We start from the raw sequence: 13069 nt of genomic DNA on the forward strand, positions 1-13069 counted from the left end.
ACTGTATAACAATTGTTTATAATTATTTTTAACAATTCTATTGAAACGGCAATAAATTGAAAATGAAATAAAGAAAGATTATTTAAAAACCCAAACTTGCTTATAAGAGAAATAGCCCAAAACTATTGATATATTTGATTGCATCACTAATTAATGAGGGGGACACGCTTGATATGAGACAATTTAACATTAAATTGATAAGCTTTCAGTGCATTTTATATATTATATATGCATATACATACATACAATTAATAATATGTGGCTAAGTGATCAGCAAACAATTAATGAACAATGAAAAATCATGACAAAAATTAAAAACTTCCAAAAAAAACTTTACAAATGTGTGTTTTGTGTGTTTTACTCCGTCTTTAAAGTAAAGGATGTGTCTGTTTCCTCCAACATGTTCTCCAAGCGGAGTCCCAACTGTCTTCGCTGCATATCAACCTTGAGCACAGAGGCGATAATACGATCTCCAATGCTCAGCTCACAATTGTTCATATGGCTTTTATGTATGAGACCATCTCGTTCCACGCCGATGTCCACAAAGGCACCAAAATGGGTAACATTAGTGACCGCACCTAAAAGATAAAATTAGTTAACAATTGGAATACTTATTTGAATTTGATCTAAATACCGGTGACGACATCGCCAATACTCAGTTCGTCCAGCCTCGTCAGTCCTTGCTTGAAAAGCGGACGTTTATCCAAGTCCGCTCGGTAATCTTGTAATAGTTCACGCTGCAGTGCAACCAGCACAAATTTAACCTGCAATCGATATGAGGAAATTGGTGGATATGTTTAACCAAAGACTCTTTTTTAGCTCACCCGTTCCATATGCAGCTTGTGCTGCTCAGCGAGCTGCTCGAGATTATTCTGAGCCATGCCAAACTCTTTGATGCGCTGCATAAAAACGGCCTTGCCAATGTCCGAGAGTTTCAAGTCACATTTCTGAATGACACTGTAAAGGCAACGAAAATTTCAGAGTTTTCAATTTATTATACAATACTATTGCTCCCAATTTAACATGGCGCCCCAAAAGAAGCTAAAAGAGCTCCAGAAACTGTATGAGAATCGTTGGAATTATCCGCCAGCTCAAAAGGACAGCTCAAAGGCCAAGATGAAGTACGTAGCTTGTGGTCAGAGCCCAATATACGAGCATAAGAAAATCTACACGCCTTGCTGGAAATCTCCAGCAATGACAGCGGATGTACGATTTGGTCCTTGTTGGGATTATCCGCCGGAACGTTTTAGGCGTTACCCACTGCCGCCACCATGTCGTGGAGCAACCATTCCCCTTAAAGGCTTAAAACCCAACTTTGATCACTGCGAGACGCTCTACACTCGCTGCGATTTTCAACTGGAGGAGTGTGTACATCAGCAGATACTTGTCATTGAGGGAATGCTGAGGAACATGGAGAATCAGCTGGCAGATGCCAAAGAGTTGCAAATTAAGTTGGCAAAACAGATGCGTTACCAGGCCGTACGGCGTCGTCTACTGATCGGATCAGCCTGTGCCATCAAGATCTATCCGGAGTATTTGAGCCAGATGGCAGAGCAGCGATCTCTCTGCGAGTTCCAAAAAGCATACAATGACATTAATGAATCCAAGTATGCCTCTTCATTTAATCTGCAATTCGTAGTCTCATGCTTTTCTTCTGCAGCTCTGAATTAGCCGCAAATATTGTGGCAATTAGAGATGCCATGGCTGAGCTGCGAACTCGTCTGGACAAGCTGGACAGAACGCTGGAGAGTCCGTTTCTATTGGGTTTGGAAACCGTGCTTCAAACTATACAGAATCTATACGAATATTTCTTTGAAGTGGTCCGCAAATTCAAGACCTGGGCACAGTTGATGGATGCTGCTCAGGAGCACTCCATAGATGATTATTTGGCATTGTTGCGAGGCAATCTTGACTTTGAGAGCTTCAAACGCGCGGGCACTGAGCAGTGCACCTGTAAGCGTTGTAGAAACCAAAATCCTCTGGAACCGTATCTGCCCTGTTGGTGCCAAGGGCGTGATCGCCGTGAGAAGAACATCAGACTGGTCTCCGAAGTGCAGACCGAAACACCACAGCAGACAAGCGACAGTGATCATGCAGTGAAACATAGTGACACCTCAACACCCCAGACGGAGATGGAAAAGTTAAGTGTTGACTGAGAATCTCTTTAATTACTTGTAGTTCAATAATTTCTGGAACAAATAAATGCATCTATATTTTGTGTGGTACTTACGCTTCGGCCAGTTTGTAGCTTTCTGGATGCACCCAAGTGCAGTCAAGCGGATTCTTTACCTTCCCGCCCATGCTGAGGGGTTCGATGCGAACGAAGCCTGCACACTGTACATAAGTCTTCTCTCCAATGCTGCGCACGGACAACAGATCCTTGCGCGACTGAAACGGACCTTTTTGTGTTCGATGCTCAATGATCTTTTCGGCCTTCTTCTCGGAAAGACCTGCAATGTGTCTAATCATGGTTTGATTAGTTTAATGGATGACATGGGGTAGCTTATCGACCTACTTAAGTACGCTCAAACTGGCTGTATTTAAATCAACGCCAACATAGCTCACACATTCGGAGACAACATCATTTAGGGTTTCCGTAAGCGTCTTCTCATTCACATCATGCTGATACATGCCCACTCCCAAGTGACGTGGCTCAATCTTGACGTATTCACTCAACGGATCATTTAGCCGGCGTGCAATAGACACTGTAATGCAAATAAGAAATTAATTGCTGTGATTTGCCAACAATTGAAATATTCTTACCTGCACTAATCTCGTTTCTGTCCATTTTGGGAAACTCCTTGGTGGCAACATCGCTGCAGGAGTAAATCGAGGCGCCATTCTCATTCACAATGCTGTAACGAATGCTCCGAGCGTCGAGGATGCCCGCCTGGAAGAGCGATGACAGCCACATCTCAGTGTCGCGACAGGCGGTGCCATTGCCCAGAGCAATGATGCGACAGCTATGCAAATAAATTAACTAAATTCTAATGATTTGCAGATATTAAGATTTACATACTTGAATTTACTGAGCAGCTCAACAAGCTTCTGCTCGGCTCCTCTTTTATTGGCCTGTCGACCGTGTGGATAAATGACTCCTGTTTCTAAGACGTCGGCTGTCTCTGATATAAGAGCCAGTTTACAGCCATTTGTATAGCCAGGATCAATGCCAAGAATTCGTTCGCCTTTTAGCGGTGACATCAATAAAAGTTGTTTCAGATTTTTGCCAAACACTTCAATAGATGCGCGCGTTGCCTTTTCCTTAAGCTCGGCTCGCACTTGTCGACAAAGCAGCGGATGTACTACAAGTAAATTAAAATTAATTATAATGCTTATTTTATTGCTGTCTGCGTATTTACATTTCTTCGTAAAGCATTCTTCCAGGGAACGAGTGAACACATCTCTGCGTAGAGGATACATCAGTCCTTCGGACATATACTGATCCGATATGAACCGTGTTAGATCATTCTTTAAATAATTGTTGGTCTCTACTTTGACGGTGAGAAACTTGTGCTTCTCGCCTCGATTAATTGCCAGCGTCTGATGGGGTTTTGTTGTTTTAACATCAGCTAGAAAATTAAAGTAGTTCTCAAACTTGGAACTGTCCAGTTTTTTGTCATTAATTCCGTTGGCAGCAGCTGATTTGCTTGTTGTTGTTTTCGAGGAGGTCGTGCTCTTGGTCTTGCTACATTTCAGCATGATGCGATGCACGTTTTGTCTGACAAATAAATAAAGTTTATGAATATAGATATGTATAGATAGAGCTAAGTCTTAGTTCTTACTCTTAGTCACTTACAAGCGTCGCAGTTCTTCCAGCACACTGGTATTCTTGCTTATGTTGTGTATAATAATGTTACAGATGCCCGTCAAAACCAGTTCCTCTGTGGCCAAATCCGTGTTGCTTGGGTCAACAATTGAGGACAGCTCGACTCTCGGTGCTGTGCCGTATAGAAGGCAATCCGCATACTGTTGCAGACCCAAAGCCTTGGCCCGCTCCGCCAACGTGCCCTTGCTAGCCGGTTTGTATGGAGCATAAAGAAACTCGAGTTCCTCGTTCGTCTTGGCACACATCAGCTCTTCACGTATTTCCGTGTTGAGCACATTCTCTCGCTCCAGCGTATTCACAATGTTCTCGGCTTTTTTGCGCAGATCTACAATTTCCGTGTATGTGTTGCGTATGTCACGCAATCGATCCGGGGTTATATGGTCCACCAAATCGCGACGATATCTAATAGAACATACAACATACAATATACTATATAGGAATACGAATCAGAGTATCGAAAAGTACCGGCAAATAAATGGAATGGTGTTTTCATTCTCAAACAGCTGCACAATGTTGCGAGCTGCCGTGGGCTGAATGTGCTCTGTCTCGGCCAGAAGTTCGTGGATGTTCCACACCTTACGTCGCTCCCAGAATGAGCTGCGTCCAGTTGTCGTATTGGATGATACTGGTATTGAACTATGAGCGGCTCCGTCTACTTCTGGTGGAGTCGACAAAGGAGGCGCAATCTCTGACTCTGTCACGCCATTGCTTGGATTCGACTCATTCTCTTTGTCCTTTTTTGCGCGCCTTTTTTTTGCAGCTGGCGCGTCACCTGAGCTGCTGCTGGTTTTGGGATCCGGCCAACGCTTCCTTGATGCAGTGCTAATAACATAAATACGTTCTTAAAAATTGAGTTATGATCAATATATTTCTATTTACACGCCGGATGCTGCAGTTCTTCCTGCACGATCTACAATTCGACTGCGGGTCTCTGTTGGCATATATTCATCATTGCCTTTTGATGCAATGGTCTCGCTCTCAGAGTCGGACAACTCAATAACGATTGGTGCCTTTTTAGCCGCCAGACGACGCGGTCGTGTTGACATTATTTGAGCTACAGTTCGGACTTGTTTAATAATTAAATAAACATGCGAGCCAACTCTCGATTGTTGATACTGGTAAACATCAATGAGAAATCGATTTAATCAACGGTCATCGTAGCTCGATAGTACAAATTATCGATAGCACTGTACTATCACTCAGAAATCAGCTGTGCAGATGCAACAGATGCCAGCTGAGTGAGCGGCATGATTTTTTGACTGTCCGTTAACTTAAAGTAGCAAGTTATTCAATGAAAATGTTGCAATACACACTATTCAGTGTACCATTAAGACGCAGCAATTTGTTGCTGAGCTATACTGCCCAGGTCATCAAACGATGCTACAGCGCTGACATCAGAAACATTGGCATTTTGGCACACATAGATGCAGGTACAGATAAGTTGTAATATATGCAAATTTTAAAGATAATCTTTCAGTGCATTCTTTATCCTTTTACAGGGAAAACTACAACAACAGAACGCATGCTTTTCTATTCCGGCAAGACACGTGCATTGGGCGAAGTTCATCACGGGAACACTGTAACTGATTACCTCACACAGGAACGGGAACGAGGCATCACAATTTGCAGCTCCGCCGTCACATTTGCTTGGAATGGAAAACGGTGTGTATATTGCATTTTGATTCCCAACTAGCCATTCCACGTTTTCATATAGCATAAATCTTTTAGACACTCCTGGTCATATTGATTTTACCATGGAGGTTGAACAATCCCTGTATGCCGTGGACGGAGTTATTGTTGTTTTGGACGGCACGGCTGGAGTTGAAGCCCAAACAGTAACCGTGTGGACACAGGCCGACAAGCATAATCTTCCGCGACTCGTGTTTGTCAATAAAATGGATCGTCCGGACGCCAACTTTGATAAATGTGTTGACGATTTGAAGTCAAAGCTGGATGCCAAGCCAATATGCACGCAGTACCCAATGAAAAATGATAATGGACAATTAGGTGATATTTAAAAAATTTTGTCTTATAACTCCACATTTACTCAAAATGTTAATTCTTGACAGGAATATACGATGTGATCACATTGGAGCAATTAAGTTGGCAACAAAAGGATTTTGGCCGCCTTTATAGCATTAGAAAATTGGAATCTTCTGATACGCTTCGAGAGTTACAAGAGAAACGGAATGAGCTTATTGATCAGCTTTCCGGACTTGATGACGAGCTAGCTGAGATTGTCATCAGCACAGAAAGCTTTGACCAAGTCAGCAATGAGCTGATTGGACAAGCTTTGCGTCGCGCTACCTGCCAAAAGAAGATTGTGCCCGTGCTTCTGGGATCTGCCTATAAGAATATAGGGATACAACGTTTGATGGATGCCGTTATTGACTATTTACCCAGTCCGGGGGAACGTAATCAGATATACAACTGCTTTGGGTAAGCATAGAATTGATAATTACATATAGTATTACTATAAATATTTAATATTTGTAGTAACGATCTTGCGGGCAAGGTTTTCAAAATTGTACATGACAAGCAGCGAGGAGCTCTTACTCTAGTCCGTTTATTACGCGGGGAGATAAAACGTGGAATGCGTTTGACGAGCTCGAGCGGACATGCTGAGGTTGTCTCCAAAATCTACGAGCCTCTGGCTGATGAATACAGAGAAGTGAGTTCGGTACAAGCTGGAGATGTGGCGATATGTGCGGGTCTTAAGGTAAGCATCTTATAAACAATCGATCCGTGTATGTTAACGTTTTTAAAAGTCCACAGTCACTGGAGATCTGCTCACCAGCAGCCATTCATCTCTGAAGAATGCTCAGAAGCGTTTACTGCAAACTAGAGGTGAGACAACACAGCAAAAGGACGTCGACGACGATGAGGAGTTGGGTGTATGCCAGGAGATGTTTTCAATTGAAACGCAAATACTGGATGCCGTTTACTTCTGCTCTATTGAACCTCCCAGTATATCCTCACAGACAGCGATGGAGAATGCGCTCAAGCAATTGCAGCGTGAGGATCCCAGCCTGCGTGTCAGCTATGATGCAGTCACCGGACAGACGGTGCTTGGAGGAATGGGTGAACTGCACATGGATATCATTAAGTCGCGAATGCTGAGTGAATACAAAATAGATGTTGATTTGGGACCCCTTCAAATTGCCTACAAGGAGACCATCGAATCGCCAGCTATTAACACTTTAAGTTTGGAAAAAGAAATTGCGGGAAGCAAGCAAAATATGAGCATTACTCTGGAGCTAATCAATGACCATACAGAACTGTTCAGGTATGTCTTAAGTGAATCATCACAGCGTACAGACATTTTCTAATATTGTCTATTATAGCTTAGATAAATCGCCCGAGAACGTTCAAAATCTCAATGCATTACGGCCTCGCATCCTTCAAGTAGTGCGCAAGGGTGCAATCAGTGCCTTAGAGCGTGGACCACGTGTTGGTGGCCAGGTGGTGGATACTCAGATACGGCTACATAATGTCCTTATAGGTCGTGGCACTGCCGACTCCTTTATCATGTCAACGGCCGCACAGTGCGTGCAAAAGGTCAGCAATTTTTTGTATGAATTTCTCGATATTAAACTACAATTTAAATTCCTTATTCAGCTGCTTGGCACATGTGGAACACGCTTACTGGAACCCATTATGGCCATGCAAATTGTGGCACCCAACGAACGTATTTCTGGCATTATGGCGGATCTGTCCAGGCGGCGAGCGATCATCAAAGACGTGATGCCAAAAGGGGATAAGAATAGGGTAATTTAATCGTATTCTCTTTATTTACTATAATTGATTAACAACTTTTCTACTTTTAGCTTATTTTGGTAAATGCACCATTGGCTGAGCTCTCCGGATATTCAAGTGCCCTGCGTACGATTAGCTCTGGAACAGCCAGCATGACAATGCAGCCATGTGGATTTTCGGAGATGAACTCGGCAGATGAATCACTTGCCGTTCGACGTGCTCAAGGATTAGAATAATAAGATATCCATTCGTTTGTTATTTACTTTTATGTAGAGTGATTGTAGCATGCTGAGAGCAGTAGGTCAGTTGAACATAAAGTAAAAAAACACAGTACAGTAACAAATGTGTAAATTGTCGCACGTGCATTATTAGAAACTTTGGTGATACAATTGATGTCGGACGTATTTTCTATATTACTTTTTAAACTCTCCAACCATAAACATTTCAAAAGAAAAAATTGAAATTTGTGTTTTATAATACATAATTCACTTTCCAATCCACGGATTATAACATTGGCACTCCGCCATGGCGTTCTCCACCCAAAAAGAGTTCTTTCATGTGCCGTTTATGAACGAGTCCATTGACTTTGAGTGCCAGGAGGTGTGCGTTAAGTTAAAAAGCTACCCGTCGACGAATGATGATCGATCTTGGTCAGCCAATGAGGACAAAAAATCCCGCTTCATTGCTGATATGGTGTCGTGCAACACACCCACATACTGGCGCCGTGATTCTGCAGACGGCGGACCTGGGCCCGGAGGTGCCGGTGGACCTGGAGGTGGCAGAGGTGGTGTCGGACCTGACGGTAGACCTTATTATGATGACGACGGGCGGACAGGTAAGCCTGGTCGAAAGGGACAGGACAGTGGAAGGGGCGGGTATGGTCGTGGTCGTGGTCGAGGTCAGGGGCAAGGTGAAGGCTATGATGAAGGACAACAGGACGGTCGTGGTGGTTATGGGGGTCCACGTCAGGGCGGTTGGGGTGGCAGAGGTCAGGGTCAAGACGGTGACGGTCGATCAGGAAAGGGGCGAGGACAGGGACAAGGACAAGGACAGGGTCAAGGTTATGGAGGTCCGGGTCAGGAACAAGGAGGTCGGGGTGGTTATGGAACCCAAGGTCAGGGCCAAGGTCCTGGTGGTCGAGGCGGTGGGGGTCCCGGTCAGGACCAAGGTGGTTATGGTGGCCAAGGGGGCGGTAGACAGGGTCGAGACAGAGGTGGTCCAGGTCAGGACCAAGAGGGTTATGGAGGGCCAAGCGGCAGCGGCCCAGGTCGTGGAGCCGCAGGTCCAGGCCAAGATCCAGGTGGCTACGGTGGTTCGGGGGGCGGTGGCCCAACTCAAGGCCCGGGTGCCCGTAGCGGCGGAGGTCCGGGTCAAGGCCAAGACCAAGGTCCGGGTGGCCGAGGCGGCGGAGGTCCGGGTCAGGATCAAGGTAGTTACGGAAGTTCAGCTCAGGGACAAGGCGGCTGGGGTGGCTCTGGACCTGATCAAGCCCAAGGTCCGGGTAGTCGAAGTGGTGGAGGTCCAGGTCAGCAGGGACAAGGCCCGGGACAAGGCGATTATGGTTCAGGTCAGGGACAAGGTCCTGGCGGTAGAGCTGGTGGTGGTCCAGGGCAGGGGGGACAAAGTCCTGGCCAAGGTGCTTATGGGGGTCCAGATCAGGGACAAGGTCCAGGCGGTCGTGGTGGTGGAGGTCCAGGACAGCAGGGACAAAGTCCTGGCCAAGGTGGATATGGGGGCCCAGATCAGGGACAAGGTCCAGGCGGTCGAGGAGGCGTAGGGCCTGGACAGCAGGGACAAGGCCAGGACCGAGGTGGTCGTGGTAGTTATGGAGCTTCAAATCAGGGACAAGGCCCAGGTGGTCGTGGTGGGGGAGGTCCGGGTGAGGAGGGCCAAGGACGTGGTGGAGGTGGTCCAGGGCAGGTAGGTCAAGGCCCGGGCCAAAATGGCTATGGCGGTCAAGGTCAGGACCAAGGTGCAGGTGGTAAAGGCGGAGGAGGTCCTGGTCAGCAGGGTGCAGGTCAGGGTCAAGGCCCTGGTGGTTATGGCAGCGAAGGACCTGGACAGGACGGTAGGGGACAAGACCGAGGTGCTAGGGGAAGCTATGGTCAGGGACAAGGCCCAGGTAGTCGGGGCGAAGGAGGTCCTGGTAACCAAGGTCAGGCCGGTCCGGGTCAAGGGCAAGGTCCGGGCTCAAGTCAGGGACAGGGCCCAGGGGGTTATGGAGGTACTGGTCAAGACCAGGGTGGACGTGGACCAGGTCAGGGACAGGGTCCAGGTGGCATTGGAAGTGCAGGTCAGGAGCAGGGTGGACGTGGACCAGGTCAAGGGCGAGAAGGAGGAGGGCCAGGTCAGGGACAGGACCCAGGTGGTTATGGAAGTACTGGACAGGACCAGGGTGGACGTGGGCCTGGACAGGGACAGGGCCCCGGTGGTTATGGAGGTACAGGTCAAGATCAGGGCGGACGTGGACCAGGTCAGGGACAGGGTCAAGGTGGTTATGGAACTGGTCCAGGACCAGGTGGACGTGACCAGTCAAGGGCGAGACAGAGGAGGACCCGGTCAGGACAAAGCCCAGCTGGTTATGGAGTACTGGTCAGGACCAGGAGAGACGTAGGCCTGGTCAGGACAAGGCCCAGTGGTTATGGAGGTACAGGTCAAGATCAGGGCGGACGTGGACCAGGTCAGGGACAGGGTCAAGGTGGTTATGGGCTACTGGTCAGGACCAGGGTGGGCGTGGACCAGGTCAAGGTCGAGACGGAGGAGGACCCGGTCAGGGACAGGGCCCAGCTGGTTATGGAGGTACTGGTCAGGACCAGGGCGGACGTGGGCCTGGGCAGGGACAAGGCCCCGGTGGTTATGTAGGTACTGGTCAAGATCAGGGCGGACGTGGACCAGGTCAGGGACAGGGTCAAGGTGGTTATGGGGCTACTGGTCAGGACCAGGGTGGACGTGGACCTGGTCAAGGGCGAGACGGAGGAGGACCAGGTCAGGGACAGGGCCCAGGTGGTTATGGAGGTACTGGTCAGGATCAGGGTGGACGTGGGCCTGGTCAGGGACAGGGCCCCGGTGGTTATGGAGGTACTGGTCAGGATCAGGGTGGACGTGGACCAGGTCAGGGACAGGGCCCAGGTGCCTATGGAGGTACTGGTCAGGACCGAGGTGACGTGACCAGACAGGACAGGACCAGGCGCTATGGTCAGACCAAGGTGACGTGACCAGGTCAGGAGAGGCAGCAGAGGCCAGTCAGGACAAGTCCAGTGGTTATGGAAGTCAAGGTCAAGACCGGGGTGGACGTGGACCAGGTCAGGGACAGGGTCCAGGGGGTTTTGGAGGTACTGGTCAGGACCAGGGTGGACGTGGACCAGGTCAGGGACAGGGACCAGGTGGCTATGGTCAGGACCAGGGTGGACGTGGACCAGGTCAGGGACGAAACGGAGGAGGGCCAGGCCAAGGAAAGGGCCCAGGTGGTTATGGAAGTCCCGGACAGGACCAAGGCGGTCGTGGGCCAGGCCAAGGACGAGACGGAGGAGAACCAGGTCAAGGTCAGGGTCCAACTGGTTATGGACGAGATGGAGGAGGTCCAGGTCAGGGCCCAGGTGGTTATGGAAGAGATGGAGGTCCAGGTCAAGGCCCAGGTGGTTATGGAAGAGATGGAGGTCCAGGTCAAGGCCCAGGTGGTTATGGAAGAGATGGAGGTGGTCCAGGTCAGGGCCCAGGAGGTTATGGACAAGATGGAGGAGCTCCAGGTCAGGGCCCAGGTGGTTATGGCCGAGATGGAGGTCCTGGTCAAGGCCCTGGTGGTTATGGGCGAGATGGAGGAGGTCCTGGTCAAGGCCCAGGTGGTTATGGCCGAGATGGAGGTCCTGGTCAAGGCCCTGGTGGTTATGGGCGAGATGGAGGAGGTCCTGGTCAAGGCCCTGGTGGTTATGGAACTGGTCAGGGTGGAGGACCTGGAGGTGGTCCAGGTGGACAGCGTGGAGGCCCTGGTGGTGGTCCTGGAGGACAGCGCGGTGGCCCTGGTGGACCTGGAGGCCCAAGAGGAAGTCAAGGCGGTCCCGGTGATAATTTATTGGTCGGCGATAGTCTAATCAACGCTGCTGACGATACAATTGACGCTATGAAGGATCTGATGATAAAGAACAACTTACTTCAGAAGGAGCTAGCCGAATCCAAGGATAACTTGGGAACAGCCAGGGCGGAGAATGCTGATATAAAGCGAATCATGAATCAACGTTACGATCCGGACAAAAGCAAAGCGCTTAAAAATAAAATCAGGCAACTGGCAAACGCGGGAAAAATCGACCCCGATGATGAAAGGGAACTCACTGAACTGCAAAGATCTATTGATGATATGAACAAAGCCCATGATATTTTAGAGGTGGAAAATGCCAACCTTAGGCGAATCATTGAGAAGCAGTCGAAGCGAGCCCCAATGGAAAACATCAGGATCGATCCTGAGAGAAGCAGTGACGTTAGCTATTTACAAAATAAGATCAATGCTATGGGCAAGGAATTGGCGTTGTTGCGTCAGCAAGAAGACGAAAATATGAGATATGGTGGAACCACCGGCTCAAATACGCCTGAGATGGATGTTGAACGCATCCAACAAATGCTGTCGGAGCGAGATGGTCTACGCAAAAAGATTAACGATCTAGGCTTTCTTGATGATAAGGTCAAACGACTGTCGAGGCAGGCTGATCGGGCAGATTACGCTTCTGGTGATCTAGCCAAGAGTTATGAAGCACAAAATCAATATATTCATGACATGGAGTGCGACATTCAAGAAATGCAAAAATATTACGAAGGCGAAGTGGAACAATCGAAATACAATGAGGAATTACTTAAAGTAAGTAAAGTCGAGTTATGTGCACTTCTTCTGAATGCACTTCAAGTCTTCTCCTTCTCCCAGTGTGCCTGTAATGATCTGCAACAACAAGTCATTGCTCTCCAACCGGCATCTCAGCGTTGCAAGTGCATGCAGTTAGAAATCGATGTGCTACGCAATGAGCTTCGTAAGCGGGATATTGCCTTGAATTCCTACGATTGCCAGTATCAACAGCTAATGGTGAGTAATATTTAATAAATATTAAGATTCCGAGGGTGTTTATGTTTTACGTGTAACCCATCCCGAAGCATAAAACGAAAACATTCAAGAAATCCGGTTATCGTTTCCTTGACGAGTTGATAGAAAGTTGCGATGATAGTTGTCTCAACAAATCTGGGATTGAGGAAGACGGAGATATTACTTGTTAATGCCGCTCCAAATATCATATGTTTATTTTATCTCCCCCCAAATCGCCAATCTATGTTATCCAAAAACTGTTTTTAAAATTCTGTAGTCTATCATTGAAATTATAAGTGCACAAATCTGTTATGTGAAACTGTAACAAAAAAAATATGCGGGATGAGAGGAAAGTCGTTAGATGCTAGGACCATTGGAATTTTAGCGGCTTTAGCAAATTTATCTTAAACTTAATTTCCGCCTTC

The 13069-nt window shown here is 47.7% G+C and overlaps 4 protein-coding genes across 10 annotated transcripts; 3 read left to right on the forward strand and 1 right to left on the reverse strand.

Annotated features, from left to right (window-relative positions):
• Positions 1 to 96: 96 nt before the first annotated feature.
• Positions 97 to 4921, reverse strand: LOC117792907 (S1 RNA-binding domain-containing protein 1). Its single transcript, XM_034633225.1, has 11 exons — positions 4706 to 4921; positions 4292 to 4648; positions 3797 to 4228; positions 3360 to 3718; positions 3020 to 3302; positions 2764 to 2963; positions 2516 to 2705; positions 2231 to 2461; positions 825 to 957; positions 635 to 764; positions 97 to 578 (listed from the first exon to the last, which is right to left on the reverse strand). The coding sequence occupies exons 1-11, from the start codon at positions 4870 to 4872 to the stop codon at positions 358 to 360; spliced, it is 2703 nt and encodes a 900-aa protein (XP_034489116.1). The 5' UTR covers positions 4873 to 4921; the 3' UTR covers positions 97 to 357.
• On the forward strand, positions 957 to 2227 carry LOC117792908. The gene is made up of 2 exons (XM_034633227.1): positions 957 to 1607; positions 1661 to 2227. The coding sequence occupies exons 1-2, from the start codon at positions 1024 to 1026 to the stop codon at positions 2154 to 2156; spliced, it is 1080 nt and encodes a 359-aa protein (XP_034489118.1). The 5' UTR covers positions 957 to 1023; the 3' UTR covers positions 2157 to 2227.
• A 134-nt stretch (positions 4922 to 5055) lies between the features above and the next one.
• LOC117789704 (ribosome-releasing factor 2, mitochondrial) lies at positions 5056 to 8039 on the forward strand. 2 transcript variants are annotated; one of them, XM_034628801.1, is made up of 9 exons: positions 5056 to 5256; positions 5326 to 5488; positions 5541 to 5833; positions 5896 to 6265; positions 6323 to 6545; positions 6595 to 7112; positions 7171 to 7384; positions 7445 to 7594; positions 7654 to 8039. In XM_034628801.1, the coding sequence occupies exons 1-9, from the start codon at positions 5118 to 5120 to the stop codon at positions 7816 to 7818; spliced, it is 2235 nt and encodes a 744-aa protein (XP_034484692.1). In that variant the 5' UTR covers positions 5056 to 5117; the 3' UTR covers positions 7819 to 8039. The 2 variants fall into 2 exon arrangements, with proteins under 2 accessions (XP_034484692.1, XP_034484693.1); XM_034628802.1 differs by lacking the exon at positions 5056 to 5256 and having other exon boundaries at positions 5360 to 5488; positions 5555 to 5833.
• Positions 8040 to 8092: 53 nt separating this feature from the next.
• Positions 8093 to 12978, forward strand: LOC117789703 (spidroin-1). Of its 6 annotated transcripts, XM_034628795.1 has the most exons (7): positions 8093 to 9839; positions 9876 to 9959; positions 10023 to 10077; positions 10293 to 10729; positions 10858 to 12428; positions 12492 to 12647; positions 12716 to 12978. In XM_034628795.1, exons 1-7 carry the CDS (start codon positions 8108 to 8110, stop codon positions 12833 to 12835), a joined length of 4155 nt encoding a protein of 1384 aa, XP_034484686.1. In that variant the 5' UTR covers positions 8093 to 8107; the 3' UTR covers positions 12836 to 12978. The 6 variants fall into 6 exon arrangements, with proteins under 6 accessions (XP_034484686.1, XP_034484687.1, XP_034484688.1 ...); XM_034628796.1 differs by lacking the exons at positions 9876 to 9959; positions 10023 to 10077 and having other exon boundaries at positions 8093 to 9851; positions 10373 to 10729; XM_034628797.1 differs by lacking the exons at positions 9876 to 9959; positions 10023 to 10077 and having other exon boundaries at positions 10568 to 10729.
• The last annotated feature ends 91 nt before the right edge of the window (positions 12979 to 13069 follow it).

This window comes from Drosophila innubila, assembly GCF_004354385.1.
Source record: "Drosophila innubila isolate TH190305 chromosome 3R unlocalized genomic scaffold, UK_Dinn_1.0 2_E_3R, whole genome shotgun sequence".
In the NCBI taxonomy this organism is placed as follows: Eukaryota; Metazoa; Arthropoda; class Insecta; order Diptera; family Drosophilidae; genus Drosophila; species Drosophila innubila.

Excerpts from the sequence above, each read along its gene's own strand:
- LOC117789704 (XM_034628801.1), top strand. The coding sequence starts at position 5,118 with ATGAAAATGTTGCAATACACACTATTCAGTGTACCATTAAGACGCAGC. Across the intron at positions 6,266-6,322 it reads CAGATATACAACTGCTTTGG|TAACGATCTTGCGGGCAAGG; the intron begins GTAAGCATAGAA and ends TAATATTTGTAG. Across the intron at positions 7,385-7,444 it reads CCGCACAGTGCGTGCAAAAG|CTGCTTGGCACATGTGGAAC; the intron begins GTCAGCAATTTT and ends TTCCTTATTCAG.
- LOC117792908 (XM_034633227.1), top strand. The coding sequence starts at position 1,024 with ATGGCGCCCCAAAAGAAGCTAAAAGAGCTCCAGAAACTGTATGAGAAT. Across the intron at positions 1,608-1,660 it reads AATGACATTAATGAATCCAA|CTCTGAATTAGCCGCAAATA; the intron begins GTATGCCTCTTC and ends TTTCTTCTGCAG.
- LOC117792907 (XM_034633225.1), bottom strand. The coding sequence starts at position 4,872 with ATGTCAACACGACCGCGTCGTCTGGCGGCTAAAAAGGCACCAATCGTT. Across the intron at positions 3,719-3,796 it reads CTGGAAGAACTGCGACGCTT|ACAAAACGTGCATCGCATCA; the intron begins GTAAGTGACTAA and ends TTTATTTGTCAG. Across the intron at positions 2,706-2,763 it reads CAGAAACGAGATTAGTGCAG|TGTCTATTGCACGCCGGCTA; the intron begins GTAAGAATATTT and ends TTTGCATTACAG.
- LOC117789703 (XM_034628795.1), top strand. The coding sequence starts at position 8,108 with ATGGCGTTCTCCACCCAAAAAGAGTTCTTTCATGTGCCGTTTATGAAC. Across the intron at positions 9,960-10,022 it reads GGACCCAGGTGGTTATGGAA|GTACAGGTCAAGATCAGGGC; the intron begins GTACTGGACAGG and ends GTGGTTATGGAG. Across the intron at positions 10,730-10,857 it reads AGGTGCCTATGGAGGTACTG|GTCAAGACCGGGGTGGACGT; the intron begins GTCAGGACCGAG and ends ATGGAAGTCAAG.